The sequence below is a fragment of the Camelina sativa genome, chromosome 13 (assembly GCF_030686135.1).
Source record: "Camelina sativa cultivar CO46 ecotype springtype chromosome 13, ASM3068613v1".
In the NCBI taxonomy this organism is placed as follows: Eukaryota; Viridiplantae; Streptophyta; class Magnoliopsida; order Brassicales; family Brassicaceae; genus Camelina; species Camelina sativa.
Genome location: NC_141892.1, coordinates 23,508,552 through 23,527,723, shown reverse-complemented (window position 1 = coordinate 23,527,723; position 19,172 = coordinate 23,508,552). Strand labels below are relative to the sequence as shown.

The following is a 19,172-nucleotide window of genomic DNA, read 5'->3' as shown; positions in this document are numbered from 1 at the left end:
AGTAATTATAAGAACTATAATTATGCCAAAATGAAAGTAAAGCAACATAAAATTTGTTTAATTTGTTTAGAAGATATTTTATAGGTGGGGATAAAGAGCATACTTTAACAATAAAATAATTTTGGGTGTAAGAACATATTTTAATGGTAAATCATAGAGTAAAATTGTATGTGGTTATTTATTAGACGTTGCTTTAATGAATTTGTTGCATGTAAAATATTTTGTGAATTAGTTATGAAACGTTTTTGAAATTTGACAATAATATTATTTGTAAATGAGTATTTGGCGACAGTTTTAGTGGGATATAATTCAGCTTTGAATTATTGTAATAATTGTTATAATATATTAAAAATATATAAATACAAATAAATGTATGAAGGTAAATACAAATATTCTCTAACTTAAATTATTTATAAATTTATTTTAGGAAATAAAATTTCTTTATCTATTTTTAAAATATTGTTTAAGGTTTAGTATTTATTTTTTCAACAATTTGTAAACCCGCAAATCGTACGGGCCTTTATCTAGTAACTGTATATTACAATAGAAAAAATATATAAAAAATGTGCTATATTGGTATGAACAAAAGATCAACTAATAGTGAATCCAATGATAATTAAGAAAGAAAACCGTATATTTTCTAGTCACAACACTTCGGTTAGGAAGAACCGAAGAACTATTGGAAGATGCATTCTTGAGAGAGTATGGTCGAACAAAACTTTTTATTCGCTTTACAAAACTATTTACAAAGGCTTTCACGTGATTGTTTCTTGCAATCTTATATAAACCAATGCATATGGTTTTTTTGTTTATTTGCTGTCAAACTATTACTAAATCTTTGACCTATAGCAAAGTTTTATTTAATTATATTCATCTATCGGATTGAGACATTCCATGGTAGCATCCCAACAATCAAAACTAGATATAGGCAAGTAAACAAAGATGTAAAGGCTTGTTTCTGAATGAGAATGACTATATATGACCAAAGCGTCAAAGGCTTTTATATAACTAGAGAGAAGAAAAGATTCTCATTTCATTCATCTTTTGTTGATCTTACATTTACAATGAACCCTTTTATATAACTGGAGAGTTTGACTCATGTTTGCTAAACCAAGACTAACAAACCCGGTTTACACAAATCAATTTAGACCAATTACCAATTTCATCTTATACTCTAATATACTCCTTCAAGATGGCATGAATATGGAGATCAAGCCCATCTTGCCAATAAGAGCATGAAATTTACCTGGTTGTAGGGCTTTAGTGAAAATGTCTGCTAGCTGTTGGTCTGTTGTGACATGAAGTGTTTTGACCAGACCATTAGTAACACAGTCTCTGACCTTGTGACAGTCTATCTCAAGATGTTTAGTTCTTTCGTGAAAGACTGCATTATTTGCAATGTGAATTGCTGCAATACTATCACAAAAGAAGGCAACTGTTTTAACTTGAGGCGCCTGTAGTTCTCCAAGAAAATTTACCAAACAATGTATCTCTTTGATAGCAAAACCCATAGCACGATACTCAGATTCTGCAGAGGACATCGAAACAGTATCCTGCTTTTTAGATTTCCAAGAGATCAGAGATGTACCAAGAAACATGCAATATCCAGTGGTTGAGCGTCGAGAGTCTTTGCAGGAACCCCAATCAGCATCTGTAAAAGCTGTAAATGTGAGATCTGCTATAGCCGAATAAAACAAACCCATGCCAATACTTCCTATTAGGTAGTGCTATACTCTATACGCAGCCAGTAAATGAGAACGCTTAGGAGCAGAGGTAAATTGACAAAGCCTATTTACTGCATAGGTAATATCAGGCCTTGTTATTGTCAGATACATCATCCTTCCCACCAGTCTTCTATATTGTTGTGGATCTGAAAGCAAAGGTTCTGAGCTATCATGAACTAGTGAAACATTAGGATCTATTGGAACACTCACTTCTTTACAAGCTAACAAACACGTTTCTTCAAGCAATTCCAAAGTATACTTGTGTTGACAAAGAGAAATCTCTTTACTGAATCTTGCAATTTCAAGTCCAAGAAAATATCTCAAAGTTCCAAGATCTTTAAATGAACTCCGTAGATAAGTTATTAGCTTGGCAACTTCACGCTCATCATTAGTTGTGATGATAATATCATCAACATACACCAACACAACAACATACTTCCCATTCACATTTCTCACAAACAGTGTATGATCAATATATGATTTCTTAAAACCAAGTTGCAGAAGAACATAGCTAAACTTAAGGAACCACAAACGTGATGCTTATTTCAAAACCATAGAGAGATTTGTGTAGCTTATAGACCGCATTTGGTGGCAATGTTTCTCTTGCTTTTGCTGTATAACCAGGAGGAAGATTCATGTAGATTTCTTCATCTAAATCCCCATTCAAGAATGCATTAGATATGTTAAGCTGAGGTAAGCTCCATTCTTGACAGACGCTACAGCAAGAAGAGTCTTCACTGTCGTCATCTTGGCAACAAGAGAAAATGTATTAACAAAATCCACACCCTCCCTCTGAGTATACCCTTTAGTCACAAGTCATACTTTGTAGCGTTCTAGACTGCCATCAGCGTTGAGTTTAGTTTTATAAACCCGTTTGCAGCCAATAGCTCGCTTTTCTGGAGGAAGTGAACACACAGACCCAAGTGTGAGTGCTCTCAAGAGCAATGAGTTCCTCATTCATCGCTTGAATCCATTCTTCAAATTTCTTGGCTTAAGTAAAAGTAGTTGGTTCTGCAAACTTTGTGACAGCACAAATCTATGCTTTATACTCCTCTGTGAGATTGTCATATGTCATATAAGCAGCCAAAGGATATGGGATGTCTGTTGTAGTCATATTGCAATAGTAATCATGTAATTATGCTGGAGACTTAAATACTTTCTTTCCTCTATCGGTAGTATGACTATCTATTGCAGGGGTAGAACACGCATCAGTAGCTTCATTCACAACTATAGAGGGATCCTCAGCCTTTATAGGATTTTCACTACTATCTTTAGCATGAGTACCAAATTTTGCAGAGTCAAACATGGAAAGAAAATCTGGAGGAGAGTCAGACATACCAGTAGCAAATGGGAATATATCCTCGTGAAATACCATATTTCGTGAAATATGAATGGTGTGTGTTTCTAAATCCAACAGCTTATAGCCTTTGTAGCCTGTGGGATAGCCAAGAAACAAGCAAGCCTTTGATCGAGGTTGAAACTTGTGTCGGTTCTTGGTAGAAGTTGAACTGTAGGAAAGGAAGCCAAAAACTCTTAATCCCTTGTACTCCACTTTCTTTGATGTTAAAACTTGAAATGGAGACTTGATGTCTAGAAGTGGAGATGGCAATCGATTAATCAGGAAAACTGAGGTTAGAACACAATGTCCCCAATATTCTAATGGAAGGTGAACTTGAAACATTAGTGATCTTGCTATATTCAAGATGTGTTGCTGCTTCCTTTCTACTACTGAGTTTTGTTCTAGGGTTTCTGGGCAAGAATGATAAGATTGAATACCCTTTGACTTATATAAATCAACAAACTGCAGTTCTGGTGCATTATATGATCTAACCCCTTTGACAGTAGCTTTATACTAAGTTTCAATCATCTTTAGGCAATCGGGGAAGACTTTTAATACCTCTGACTTTGTCTTCAACAGATAGATCCATGTCACTCTACTGTGATCATCAACAATGGTCAGAAAATATATGTATCCTTCTACTATAGGAACAGAAAATGGTCCCCAGATGTCAATATGAAGCTGATCAAAAACACTTTCACTCATGTGGTTGTGAGATATGTAGGGAAGATGCTTCTGTTTTGCAAGAGGACAAATGGTACAATGGAAACCTTTATTATTATTCTGTTTGATTCCAAGTACATTCGTGATAGACTGAATCTTAGTTACAAAAGGATTTCCTAGTCTATTGTGCCACAGAGTGGTGTCAACAACAACATTGACTAAACAAGATAAATCTTGATTATCTACAGCAGTAATAGAAGCTTTATCCAAGACGTACAGGTTGGATATCTGTTCAGCAGTCCTAATCGTCAGTCCCTTGATAGGATCATGTATCATACAAGATTATTCATCAAAAATCACACGACATTTTATATCCTTGGTTAACTGACTAACACTGAGGAGATTCATACGAAAATCAGGAGTGTAGAGGATGTTGTTCAACACTAACAGTCATTCAACTTGATTTGACCTATCCCTGCTATACGAATATCTGGACCAGTAGGGAGTGTGGCAGATTTATCTGAGTGATTATGTGATAAACTGACAAAAAGACTCCTATCATGTGAAACATGATGAGTAGCACCGCTATCAATGATCAAAGAACTGGATGATAATATGTTACCTGTAGCTTTCAAAATTCCTATAAAACGTAGTGTAGAAGATGAGAAAGCCATACCAAGCAAAGTGGTGCTTGTGTCTCCAGACGTTTTTTGAACCATTGATTGATCAAGTGGAGACATCAGTTGTGAATTAAAATAAGTTATCACATTCTGAATCTGATCATGTGTAAGGGGAGTAGGCTGACCATTGAGCTGAACAGTAGTTGTAGACTGACCAATAAGTTGTGTAACACTGTTGATATTATTTCCATTATTCTCCGTGAAACCATCTGAGCAACAACCGGTTTACTAGCAACAATAGCGGCTTTTCCTTTATGCTTGAAGCCAATTAGGCAACCATGAATCTTGTAACATTTATAAGTGGTATGTCCATTGTATCCACAGTGAGAGCAGATAGGTCTTCCTGTCTTCTGAGTATAGGTTGCATTGACAGAAACAGGGGCTGTGAATGTCTGGAGTGGCTACATGAAAGGCGAAAGCGTTCTGCACATGATTGATGCTTCTTTGACTGTAATCCTGATCAAATAAATTGTAGACTTCAGCAAGATTAGGAACATTTTTCTTCATTATGATTTGGCTTCGAGCACTAGAGTAGGACTCATTCAGACCAGCCAAAAATTTGATAATCTTTGTATGTTCAGCTCGGACTGAGATGGCCTTGCAACAGTTACAGTTTTTACAAGTGTTCACACAGTCCGCTCCATCAAGATCATCCCACAATGTTTTCAGTTTTGTATAGTACGTAGATAAGTCTGTGGAGTCCTGATGAAGAGACCATATATGTTGTGTGAGCTGATAGGACCTTGGCAAATTTGTGATATGGAACTTAACAAGCAAGTCTTGAATATTGCAGAAGCATGTTTGAATCTCAGAATGCTACCATATATTTCTTTTGTCACAAACTTCATAATCCAAGATTTAACCATAGCATTACATCTTGACCAAATGCGATAATGCGGATGTGTTTCTAACAGTCTAGGAAGAGATCCGTCCACAAACACAAGTTTATTCTTAGCATCTAAGGTGGTAGTAATAGCTACATTCCAAGTGTTATAGTTTGTTCCATCGAGTACCTCTGATATGATAGAAGAGCCTGGATTATCGTCGTTGTTCAAGAAGTAAGGCGAATACTGGATTTCATCAAAGGCAAAGTGTTCTTGTGACATTTGAGATGAGATAAGATTTGGAGCAAAAGATTGCATCAGAACTGAAGACGGAGCTGGATTGACCCCAAACAGAGTAGGATGGACTCCGAACGAAGCAGGATTAGCTCCAAAAGTGACATGATTCACCGGAATAGACGAATCTTGAACATGATTCAGCGGAATAGGTGAGTGTGAAGGTGATTGCCCCAGAGAAGATGAAGTACTCGCCGGAATGGGTTGAGTATTTCTTGATCGACCTGGATTTGTTGATTTCACTGCAGAACTAGAGCCGCAAGCTAATCGCTTTGAAGTTCGACGAAGCATAACCATTTTTGAGCTCAATTTTGTTAGAAATGACTGAAACAGAAAGAATCGGTTTAATCTATGTCAAAGAAAAGGAAGAAAACGAAGATCCCAAAGAGAAATCAAAGAAGATGAAGTTGATTCATCGCTCTGATACCATGTTGGAACGAAACGAGAGTAGGTTGTTGATACTAGAATTTTTGTGTGTCCTAGCAGGTTCAATTAACTTTATGTGTTGTAGTACTTAAGGTGTCAATTTGCTAGCTATCAAGCAATCACAAGTCAAGCCAATTCAAAAGAGTGTTTGTCTACCAATCCTAGAATGATCATAATGCAAAACGAAAATGAGTTACAAAAATAGAAACGAAAATGTATGACAAAAAGTAAATATGAGTAAAAAGCAAAAACGATTCTAAGCATGAACTAGATAGCATGATCAGAAACGGTCTCAGGAATGCAATATCAATCAAAAAGATAGAAGTCCTAAGAATGGGAGTAATTGATGTCGGTGGAGTATCCTAGTCTACAGAGTGTTTAACATGTCCTCGGGAAAGACTTAACAAAATGTATTTATAGTCAAAACATGTAAAGCCCTAAAACTTAAAACGACAATGTAAGGAGTCGGTTTGGGAATCTCCTGAAGCGTGTGAGACCAAACGCCTTTCTTCCTGACATGTGCGATCGAGTCCGTGCACGTCGAGTGGAATGCAATCTCACCGTGGCTCGACCCAGGTGGCTCGAGTGAAGTCGAGTGATGCACGTGATGAGTGGCTCGAACGGGTGGCTTGAAGGTCGGCTCGAACGGATGGCTCGAAGGTCGGCTCGAACGGATGTGGTGTTGGCTCAAGCTGGGTGTATACGCATCCACTAAAACGATGATAACTATTGAATCACACCTCTTATTGGCTTGAAGTAAACGTCATTAAAAAGATAACTCAATTCCCTACAACTTTGATGAAGACGTCGAAAGCTGAATCCCATCGTAAAATTTTTACTCGACTCGATCAAAGAGGTGGAAGAAGTCGGATGTCTGGCGTGGTTGGTCGAGTGGCATATTGGCTCGAACTACATGGCGCAAACGGGTCGAGTGGTCGCGGGGAGGCTGGCTCGAACGACATGGCTCGAACAATGCATTTCTGACGTCTTTTAGATACCTGAAATACTCTGAAATGCACGATGTATGCAAAGATGATGCAAGAACTACCTAAATATGCAAAGTGTACAAAAAATGCTAGAAATTGATGCAAACCGACTAGTTATCCTAGCTAAATGCATGACAAATACATGCTAAGCAAAGGGAAAATATAGACATATCAGTTGTTATGCGAAAGAAGAGAAGATTCTCATTTCATTCATCTTTTGTTGATCTTACATTTACAATGAACCCTCTTCTATAATTAGAGAATTTGACTCATGTTTGCTAAACCAAGACTAACAAACCCGGTTTATACAAATCAATTTAGACCAATTACCAATTTTATCTTATGCTCTAATAGCTTATCAGTTACTACCCTATAGCTCTGGTCGGCCCAACAAGCTTTAAAATGTAAGCCCGAAAATATCGATTTGGACAGGACCGGACAAAAAGATACAATATGTGAGAGCCCCAGGTTTTGGCCTGCTAGACGGAATGGTTGATATATATAACTCTAAATTATTTTCTTTCTATTTGAATGATTATACCCCAAAAGTTTTGGGACAATTTAGGATATATCACTTGATAACACTTTTCCTAAATGCTACGAGTGAATTTCAATCCATTTAATTTAATTAATAATGACAATAATTTTTACAATCACGTGACATGCTTAATAAAAGTGTTAGAGGGCAAAATAACTTACTTCATCTGTTTCAAAATATATAGTGTTTTAACTAAAACACTATATTTGTTTAAAAAATAAAACCACACAGATTAAAAAATATTTGTTTTTAATAAATTTAACCAATCAAAAATAATACTGAATAATATAAAATATTAAATTAATCTAAATTGCATAAAATTTTGAAAACATCCTCTATTATAAAACAAAAAATCTTCTATAAAACATCATATATTATGTAACAGGATAACATATGTTTGATGGGGTAAATTTGATATTCACTCTGATTCATTATTGAATTTTTGGATGTCATTGTCATACATCTGATTGATATATCCGACAGAGTTATTTTTCACTGTTTCTGTTATATTTAGAAATTCTTAACAGTAGATTCATTGAACATACGTATCTCTAGTTAGATTGCTGTTTGTTGGAACAATAAGCTAGATTATTTGAAAAATATCAAAAATAACAAAATGCGTTGTATGGTACAAAATTGATAACAATAAAGCATCATACTCTTTTTTTTTTTTTGGTTTTAAAGCAACATATTCTATTAGAAATAACATGTCAACCAAAGTCAGAATAACATATTATTTAAACCGTTGAGCTCGTCTGGAGCAATATACAACCTCGTTGGTGTGTTTGGAGAGCTTGCGACTTGCGACCAAAACTGACAGCTTTTTTTTTGTTTTTTTTTATTTAAACCTACGTAATTTTAATATATACAAGTGAATTAAATAACGTTTTCACAAATTTAATGGCACATGTTGCGCTCTCCTGATATCCCAACACTACAAGTGTAATTTGTTTACAACGATGCTTTTAAGTCTTATCTAATGTTTTAGATATAGTCAATGATGTTGCAGATGTACATGCCCATGTATGTATTCACGACGACATCTCTATATTTCAACTACTAGCTCCGTTGCTCGTTCCTAGCGTTTTGATCGTACAATTTATCAAACCACTATACCACAAACCTAAAAAAACAAAAAAATGTAAAACCATCTTTACTATTCGTTCTTTTTCAATATATTTAGATGTTTTAGAGATTTTTCTGTTTCACTCTATTGTTAATTTTTACAAGTTTTTATACAACAAATTAAATTTATTTAGATTTTGTGAACATTAATATCTTGTAGTATCTTTTACTTGGTTGAGTTATTCAACTTTTATAATTCAGTTATGTTTTGAATATAGAAAAGGTAAAAAAAGATGTCTAATTTACTCTAATATTCTTAAATCCAGAAACACCTAATAAATTGAAAAAGGAGGGATCAATATGTATAGGGTAAGCCATGAACGGGAAAGAAAAAAAAAAGTACCACAAATCTTTTTGCATCTGAAGTATTCCACACAGTTGTGTGATGGATTGACTTCTACAGTTTACAGGTGTATATGGGATCTGATCAGACCTAGGACTCCGATCCATAAAAGTCAACTTTAATGACAACTTTGTCATTACGACCTTAGACCAATTATGTCTCCCGAGTACTTAATTAATACATGATGATAAACTTAATTAGACCAATTATAGTGAACTAATATTAAAATATTTGGAATCTTGAACTAAATTTGATGTCAGGAATAGATTATATAGTAGCTAATTACAAGCATTGGCAAGAACACAACTTTTCACTAAGATGGAAAAATGTATGATGCATACCAATTATTTTCATCTTATTATGTTCTTCATCCTGTCCATTTCGTTTGTGTCTATAACATGCGGCGAAACTCATCAAAAGGGTGAAGTAGATAGAGTTTCATCAATGTATGAAGACGTCCATATTGGACTGGTGGTGGACATGAGTTCAATGGAAGGAAAGTTTGTGAGAAATTCAATTTCCATGGCACTTTCTGATTTCTATCATGTCAATAATGGCTATAGAACAAGGGTCTCTCTCTTAACCAGAGACTCTCATGGTGACCCTCTCCAAGCTCTAGCGGCAGGTAAGTCAATACACCTTTGTGTTCTTTTCTGCATTTACCTTTGATGCATGCATCTTAGATTATTTTCTTTGGAATAACAAGAGCATATTAGTAAGTATACAAGAGCATATTAGTAAGTATCGGTGTGGAGATAGATAAGCCAATGCGGTATTAAAATGTTAAGACCATGATTTGAATCTTGCTGGTAAAAAATCAGTTGTAGTGACACTGGGATGCCTTATGGTAATGTAACATGTCCTTCAGACGCTTAAAATTAGCTTTGTTCGAATATTTATCTGCTTTTCGGTTCAAGTTCACCCGGTTATATAAAAAATGTTAAAAGTTTAATTAATTAGGTTGAAACAAATGCTATAAAAAAAATTAAAAATTTGAAACAAACAAGATAAATTCAGATCATCAGATGCTTTTCAAAACAAAAAGAGTTGGGCATAATAATATGGTATAGAAACCTTATTTTCAGTATTTTTGTTTTAATTTTTTTTTTTTTTTGCTTTTTTTTGTTTTTCTAACTCTGGTATAAATATAGGGAAAAACTAATATGCATCAAAGTATATGGGAACTACCACCAAGGAAAAAGGATCGAAAATTTTACTTTTCCTATAGAAAATATTAGTTTAATGGGATTTTCATCTCAAACAATCTACTCATGTTATTTATATATAAGACCTGTCTTAGACGATCTTAATTTAAAATTATAATCCCCTAATGACCATCAAATCTTGGACATACCCTAATTAAGTTTCATATACCTTTAACTAATGTCATATAACTAACATCATATAACTAACATCATATTTTTCTTAAACCTTGTGGTATTTAAACAAAAACAAAAAAGGATTTTGGTGACATTTTAGAAAAAAATAAAACCTAATAGTTTTTCATTGCCAAGAGTAATTTTTAATGTGATGTTGCTTAATTGCATGAAATTTGCATCACCTGATGAAAGTGTTCAGTTTTCATTTTTGCGTCACTGTTTGGACATGTAATTGTTAAAACAGCCATGGATCTCCTACAAACTGAACAAGTGGAAACACTTGTTGGTGGACAATCGTTGCTTGAAGCAAAAGTTTTGGCAGAACTTGGAGAGAAAGCTAAAGTTCCAGTGATATCTTTCCAAGTGCCTAGCTCTTCAACCTTGAGCAAATATAGTTACTTTATTCAAGCAACGCATGATACATACTCTGAGGCAAAGGGAGTTACAACATTATTCCGCAATTTTGATTGGGCAACTGTTGTTCTTATCTATGAGGATGATGATAACTGGAGAGAGAGTATACAACCTTTGGTCGGACATTTCCAACAAAATGCTATTCACATCGAGTACAAGGCTGAAATTTCTGTCTCATGTAATGAAGAATGTATCATGAAGCACCTAAGAAAGATAAAGTCATTGGGGATAAGAATTTTTGTAGCGCATGTCTCTGAAAGCATTGCAAATATTCTTTTCCCATGTGCTCGGACGTTGGGAATGATGGAGGAAGGGCATGCGTGGATTCTTACAGCGAGAAGCATGAATAATTTCCAAGACACCAACTATTTATCAAAGGAAGCAATGGAAGGGGTGACTGGTTTCAAGTCTTATATTCCATCAACTAAGGAGCTTCACAATTTTACTTTGAGATGGAAGAGATCTTTGATACCCGAAGAAGTTACGAGGATGAGCATTTGTAGTGTATGGGCTCACGATATAGCTTGGAGTCTTGCAAGAGCAGCAGAAGTATCAAGGGTACATCTGCTTGAGGGAATCTTAGAAAGTACTACTAAACATAAAGGTTTGAGTGGTGACATCAAAATAATGGATAGAAAAATAATATCATACAAATTTGAGATTATAAATATAATAGGACGAGGTGATCAGAGAAGTGTAGGATTATGGAGTTCTGGTAGTTTCATAAGTAAGAATAGAAGAAAGAATTCGTCTTCTACCAATGTACTTGAGACAATAATATGGCCTGGAGGGACTACTAGAACTCCAAAAGCCCGTTTGTCGAAAGAGGAGAAACGTAGTGAAAAGAAGAAGCTGAGAGTTTTGGTACCAGCGGGAAACTTCAGACCACAATTATTGGAAGTGAAAACAGATAATAAAACAGGAGTTACAGCTGCTAGAGGTTACTGCATAGAAGTTTTCGAGACGTCAATTCGACCTTTCAATTATGAAGTGGAGTACATACCTTGGCCTGTTGCATTTAACTACCATCACTACAACGAGCTAGTGTATGCAATCTATGACCAGGTTAACAATTATATGTTTGTATTTCATATTTTCATTCCAGATATCATTGGAGTTATATACTTGTATACATACTAATCTTTCATTATTTTTTGTTTTGTTTTGCTACTTCTCTTCGACAGAAAGACAAGTATGATGTAGCTGTTGGAGATATCACAATTACTGATAACAGATCTACATATGTAGATTTTACAATACCATTCACTGATATTGGCCTCGCGGTTGTGGCTGCCAAAGACAAAAGCATGTGGATTATTTTTAAACCTATGACACTTGGTCTATGGCTAACAATTGTAGCTTTCTTCATTTTGACCGGGGCTGTAGTTTGGATAATAGAGCGGCATGATAACACTGACTTCCAAGGCTCTTATGCCCACCAAATCGGAACAATGTTAAGCTTTGGGTTCTCGACCCTTGTCTTTGCACATCGTAAGTAGGAAAACTCAAATCCACTTTCTTGATTTTGCTTATTACAAAACCTCTCTAACATTTTTTTTTTTTTTTTTTGGTTAATATGTAGGGGAAAGGCTAGAACATAGTCTGTCAAGATTTGTGGTGATTGTTTGGATATTTGCGGTGCTTATACTGACCTCAAACTACACAGCGACGTTGACATCAGTGATGACGGTTCAACAAATACAGTTGAAATCTCATGAAAACATTGGTTTCTTTTGGGACTCAATTGCAGCAAAACTGGTTTATGATAATCCTACATTCCAAGGGCCGACTTACAAAGGTTTAAAGGCAGCTGATGATTTTATAAATGCTCTAAGGAATGGAACAATCTTGTTCATCGTAGATGAAGTTCCATACGTAAAGCTACTTGTTGCTAGATACCCTTCACAATTCTACATTGTCAAAACCGAAAGCCTCACCAACGGCTTTGGATTTGTATAAAATAATCCAACCCTCCTTAATTCCTCTTTACGTTACATTATTTTGTATATAGCATCATCTTTCTCATCCATCTCTCTCTCTTTCTCTCAGGTTTTTCAAAAAGGTTCTCCTTTGGTTCAAAACGTGTCAAGAGAAATCGCAATGCTAAGGAGAACAGAGAAGCTAAAATCCATGGAGAACTGGTGGTTTCGTAGAGACTCTATGTCATCCACAGCGGATAACACGTGTGATCCTCTCTCGGTTTACACATTCCGCGGTTTGTTTATGATCACAGGAGTTTCTTTTGCGTTTGCTCTCATCGTCTATCTAATCCCATGGAACCGAGAACAAAGGCAAGCCGTGATCAAACATTTCCAACGTTACGTAAGTCATCGATTTGGAAGAGCGATTCGTCCTTCACCCACCACAATGGCCTAGCAAGGCAATATAAAATCTTGTAGAGCTTCTTCTTATGTATTTGTCGAAGTTTACGTTCTCTTGGTCTTGTGATTGTGTGTGTAGTTCAGTTGGTAGTGAATCTAATGAAAATAGTATCTGTCAATAACCAAAAGACTCTTTTAACTTACAATCAGTTATTTTGTAGAGAGATATTAGAGATATTTTAGAAATCTTTGTAAATTGATATGCTCAAATTAAACCCTAGCTACTTTCTCAAACAAGAGATCAATGTAGTACTTAGGGGTCTAATCCACAGAGACTCAAGATCAAACACAATAAATTATAGAGTTTTGTTATTATGCTAAACGAATTAAGTTGTATTAAAAACAAAAGAAGACAAAGCAAAGTATTAAATCAAAGGTTGTAAATTCAGAAAATCAAAATGTTAGGCCTAAGGAATTTCTCAGATAATTATGAAATATTAAATCAATAAATTAATTAGGGTTCATCAAAAAAAAATCAGATCTAGAACTCTAAACTTTTTGGTAAAATAATTCAGTTCTCACTGCAATTATTATCTAAATTTAAAACCAGAAAATCCAAATCTCTTTGTAAAATTCCAAGTTAAAAATCAGCTTTAAGAACAGGTTTAGAAGAGTTCACAAAATTACTAATTCAAATCTCTTTGTAAAAAAAGTAATTTAAGTAATTTTGTTCATCAATGGTTTTAATCAGGAAAACAATTATATTCTCATATCAATTAATTTTCCTAAGGTATTAATTCTAGATGGTCAATCAAGGATTAATACGAAGAACAACCAAGGATGAAGATCATAAAAGATTAAGAACCCTAAAATCACAGATCTAATAAATCATAAAAACCCTGTAAAAAACCCTAAACCTAACAAGCAAATTACTCACACATAATCAATGAAGTACAAGACATAATTCTCAATAACATGCAATAGATATTGAAAAGTAAAAAGGAGTTCAGGAATTCTTCTCTCGAAGGAGTTCAGATCTCTCTCCCAAAAGCTCTCAATATCTCTCTCTCAAAGCTGCTTAAAAAATAACTTGCTAGAATAAAACTTAAAGGTTTACAAAATCCAAAAACACTATATATATGTCCTAAAACACGTCAGGGACCAATGATGCAAATATGGAAAACTTTGGGCAAGTTTTGTAAAACTTCCAATTTTGAAGTCTTTTGTCGGATCAGCTTGGTGTTAACTGATGCTCCTTTGGTGTCGGTCGATACTCTTCATAGGATCAGACTCCAAACTGATTCCCTCCGGTTAAATGCTCCAAAACAATCCAAATTGCTTCATTTCGCTCCATCCGTGCCAAAAGCCTAGAAAACCTGTAAAGAATCAAAAACATCCTAGAAAACAAATCAAAAGACTCTAATAGACTCCTTATATCATGGTTAAAAACCACAAAAACCATGATATATCAACTCTCCCATACTTACCCTTTGCTTGCCCTCAAGCAAAACAAAAACTTAGACCTGTGAAAGAGGTTTGAAAACACAGAAACTCATTTTCTTTCTAAGGTAATACCATGATCATTCAAACCATAACCCATATGCTTAGCAAATTAATCCAAATCGAACCACCATGTACTTCTCCGTTGACATTCGTAGCATCCCAAATTCAAACCAAATTCCACTACTTCCTCCATTAAGCCTTCATCGGTGGGTCTCATCAATTAGATCAATGTCAAGAACCTTCTAGACTCATTCCCGTACTATACTATAACAAGCAAGATATATCTTTTTACAACATGTGGTATTCTTCCTCTCCCCCAGACTTATTCTATTCTTATCCTCCTTTGAGCATTGCTTTGCTGTTTTTTTTTTTTTCTGATTCAAAGGCGTAGGCGAATAATGGGGTCATCGGTAATTTACCTACCCCTCAGTTCCAAGCTTTGTGTGATCATTTGACTCAAGAGTAGAATAATGAGGTCACTGGTAATTTACCTCCCTCTCTAAACTGATCAAAATCATCTCATCTTTTATTCTCTTTTTTTTTAACAAAGCTCTCAGGAGTGATCTTTTCAACTTAAATAAGGGAGAGGAGTACCATTTTCTTTTTAAAATCTTACTTGTCAGGCATGAACAAGGAGTCAAGCTCTATGAACATCAATCTCCTTGATGAGATAAAAGAAAAGTGCAGAAGTTACCTCAAGCTTTTATGGGTTTTGTTGGAAATTTGGATGTATATGGTTTACTGGTCAGCCATTGGATTTTTCATTAGTCGGATTAGTGGATTCAATCTGCAGCATTAATCAACCAAGGCAATACACCTAAAAAGAAAAATCATAGTCCCCAACACAATTTTGAAAAATTTGACTCAATAAAAACAAATATCGGTTATGACACACTAAGAACAAAAACTATGTTAATAGTTAGTACTAACCTCCTCCAAACTTAAACGACATTGTCCCCAGTGTTTTCAAGCAAGGGAAAGTCAAAGAAACAAAAAGTGTATTGAAAATTGTAAGGAAAAGATGAACTGTTTTCGGGTTACCAGCTGGTGTCGACCGACACCATTTCATTGTCGATCGACACTCATCACGAATGGTTTTTTGTTGGCCGAAACTCCTTGTTAGTTGCAGTGTTGTGTTGATGGATCAATCCTTGGATGATTATTCTGATAAGAAGCACTCAAACACAAGTTAAAAGCAACATGATAGATAGATAGTTCATGATTTCAAACAAATTTCAAACAAAAACTGACTCAATGCAAAAACAAAAATGACTCAAAAGGAAAAGAAAAACCTAGAAGTGGGTTGCCTCCAACTAAGCGCTTGTTTTCAGTCATTATCTTGATTGTGGTGAAGCTCAGGCATCGGGTTGATCAGAACATGGCAATGCATGCCTGCGAGAGAATGTCCTATTCATCCAAGGTAGTGTATAAGCTTTAGGTGCATGAGTGATAACAGGATTTTCACCCAGGGTATCAATTCCCTATGCAGTTGTAGTACAAAGGGTTATCAATCCAAATGGTTGTTATGCTAGAAGATAGGATGCAATCAGAAACAAGCAAGTCAAGCCAAGCAATAGTTGGGGTTGATCTAACAATCCTAAAATAAAAAAAAAAGAAAGCAAAGGAACAAGAACCACACGACCTAAGCACTCGATGCAAGCATTCGAGTACAGGATCGGGTGGGGTGATCGAGTAAACAAGATGAACAAGAACAGCTCGAAGGTATACTTGAAGCAGGTGATCGTGTACCTGTTCGGGTAAGGGATCGAGTGATGAATTAAAATGTGAACAATCTAAATACAAAAGCTCCTAAGGATGGGGTACTCGACTCCTAAGTGTTCCTAACCAGTATGGATGTCCTACATGCCTCAAGCAGATATTCCCTAGACAATGAATCTCTAAAATCTTGTGAAAACACTCTCGTGATAGAAACAATCAACCTTAATCACTTCTCTACCCAACTCTCGTTGGAGAAACATGACCAAGCAGACAATACAAACCGATCCATTATTGTCAATAAACCCCTAACTCATCTAATCTCTTAGGCTAAGTGAGTAAATCTCTAGCATTGATCGATTCAAACATTTCATCTACACCTCTCGGTGGTAAAACACCTAGATCTAATCCCAACCTCTCGGTCTGTTGATAGCATTAAGAACACCAATCTAGAAGGGAATTTAAAAAACATAAATATAAAAGCTAAGACATCCTAACCGATCAAGAACACAAAATTGTCTATCCCATCCCTAGAAACCTTACTACACTATTCAGATCTCATTGCAGAAAACATAAAAGTATAGATAAAAGAAAATTGCATTGTATCAAAAATAGAGTAGAGTAGAAGAGTATAAAATCAAAAATGCAAAACAAGAAATGAAAATAAAATCCTAACAAAAGTGTAGAAAGAGTTTTGAGTCGCTCAGTTCTCTCCCAGAAGTTCTCGCTCTCTGTTTTGAGGGTATGCGGCGTGCTAGGGTGAGAGGAAGAAAAGGGGGGTTTATATATGGAAACCCATTAACCCTAGCTTCCCAGTTCTGCCCAAGGGTCTGCTCGATGGGGTGCACGAGGATATGCTAGGGTTGCTCTCCGGGTAGGCTCTCGGATTGTTCTTTCTGTTCTTGGATCCTCCTCGATCGTGTTGGGGTTCAGACTGTTCTTCCAGCTCGATGGCTCCTTCGGGTACATGCTCGGATTTATCCTTGTTTCTCCCCATTTTATGCTCTAAAGCACCTATTTTCATCCAAAGTATGCAAATGCAAGAATGCAACACCCTAAATGGCCTAAAAGTGAATTCCTACAGTTAATGACCTAAAAATGCTAAGGTTAGGGTATAAACAATGCAAAATATGGACTAAAAAGGATGCTAAAAACATGTAAATTAGAGAGTTATCAATGAGGACTGCCAAGGATGTGAGGAACAAGACCTGGGTGGGATTTAGGGTTAGGTTTGCTTCTTTTATGTCCAGCACAATCATCAACAGAAGAAACAAGCGCTCTACGATAATCTCGTGGCTTGGTTAACTGCAAAACAGTTTTTGTACCATTGAAAACCTTGTTAATGATAGGAGCGGGGTTGGGTAAAGAAGATGCATACCTTTGCCTTACCTGAGGACTCTGGGGTGTGGAGGGGTGTGCCTTCTGTTTGGGTACAGTTGTCGGACTTGGAGCATCAGTTGTGGACAAGTGCAGGCTCGGATGTGGAGGGGTTTCGATCGATGTTGCAGCGGTGTCGATCGACACTGAGCTTGATGCTCGAAAATCAGAAACTTCCTCAACAGAAAAAGTTTGTCCATCAATAGTAGGAGCCCTCCTCAGCTTATCCATCTCAAAGTTCATACTCAAACCTCCCACATTCAGTGTTATATGTCCCTTCTGTACATCTATGATGACACCAGCTGTAGCCAAGAAAGTTCTTCCTAATATGAGAGGGTCTTTAGGCTCTTCGTCATATTCTAGCACAACAAAGTCAGTGGGAATCATGAAGTTTCCAACCTTAATTGGAATATCTTCTAAGACACCTTCAGGAATTCTTCTGGAGCGATTAGCTAAGATAAGGGAAATATGAGTTGTCTTGAATTCTGTCATCCCATGTCTTAGAGCAACAGAATGTGGCATCAAGTTGATGCTAGATCCAAGATCACAAAGTGAGTAAGCAAACCTTCCTGTGGAGATAGAACAATCAAGTACAAAGCTTCCAGGATCTGGTAATTTCTTTGCAACTCTACACTAAATTACTGCACTTACTTCTTTAGAGACAACCACTTCCTGCTTCCTCTCCTTCTTCCTTTGTGGAGGCTGGTTTAAAAGAACTGCACTGACATCCTTGGTAAGCAGTGCTCCTTCTTCAGGGCTCAAACCATTGGACATCATTCTCTTCACATACGGCTTAAGTGGTGGTGAAAGCTTTACTGCATCAATCAAAGGCATCTCAATCATCACCTTGTCCATCATTGCCTTGCATCTAGCTTCCTCAAGCTCCTGCTTGGACTTTCGTGGCTTAGGAAAAGGGACTTTAGGCTTGTACACCCTCTCAACAGCTGTTGGAACCTGAGATTTTGCAGTTTCTGGTTCTGTCTGAGAGGAGTGTCGACCGACACCCAGGTGGTGTCAATCGACACCATCGTCTGAAGTCAAATTCTCCGACTTGGGTTTGGCCGATTGCTCTCCTTTTTCTGCAGTTTCAATTTCTCCATCATCTTCATCTCTCACTGATATGGCATTACAAGAATGTTTGGGGTTTGATTCAGTTCTTCCAGGAAGAAAACCCTCTTGCCTTTTAACAGACCCAGCAGTCTGCGCAACCTGATTTTCCAGCTTCTTGACATGAATGTTCAAAGCATTAATCCTCCCAGTAAGCTCATTGTAGACATTATCAATCTTCCCATTGAATGTCACTGATAATTGTTCCTGGCCTTGCAAAAGTTGCTCTAGCATAGCTTCCATTCTACTCTCAGAAGAAGTCTGTGGAGGAGACTGATAAGAAGAGTTCCCATAGGTCTAGTATAATCATTGTTCTGTTGCTGCTTCTGGAACTCATGCTTAGGAGTGTAGCCTGAAGATTCCCACTGTAAGGCTTGTTACTTTGTTGATTACCTAATCTCTGACCCTGATTT

General features: G+C 36.2%; 1 protein-coding gene across 1 annotated transcript; it reads left to right on the top strand.

Annotated features, from left to right (window-relative positions):
* The first annotated feature begins 9,260 nt into the window (after nucleotides 1-9,260).
* LOC104773303 (glutamate receptor 1.4-like) lies at nucleotides 9,261-13,235 on the top strand. The gene is made up of 5 exons (XM_010497883.2): nucleotides 9,261-9,567; nucleotides 10,566-11,800; nucleotides 11,920-12,226; nucleotides 12,318-12,688; nucleotides 12,785-13,235. Exons 1-5 carry the CDS (start codon nucleotides 9,261-9,263, stop codon nucleotides 13,109-13,111), a joined length of 2,547 nt encoding a protein of 848 aa, XP_010496185.2. The 3' UTR covers nucleotides 13,112-13,235.
* The last annotated feature ends 5,937 nt before the right edge of the window (nucleotides 13,236-19,172 follow it).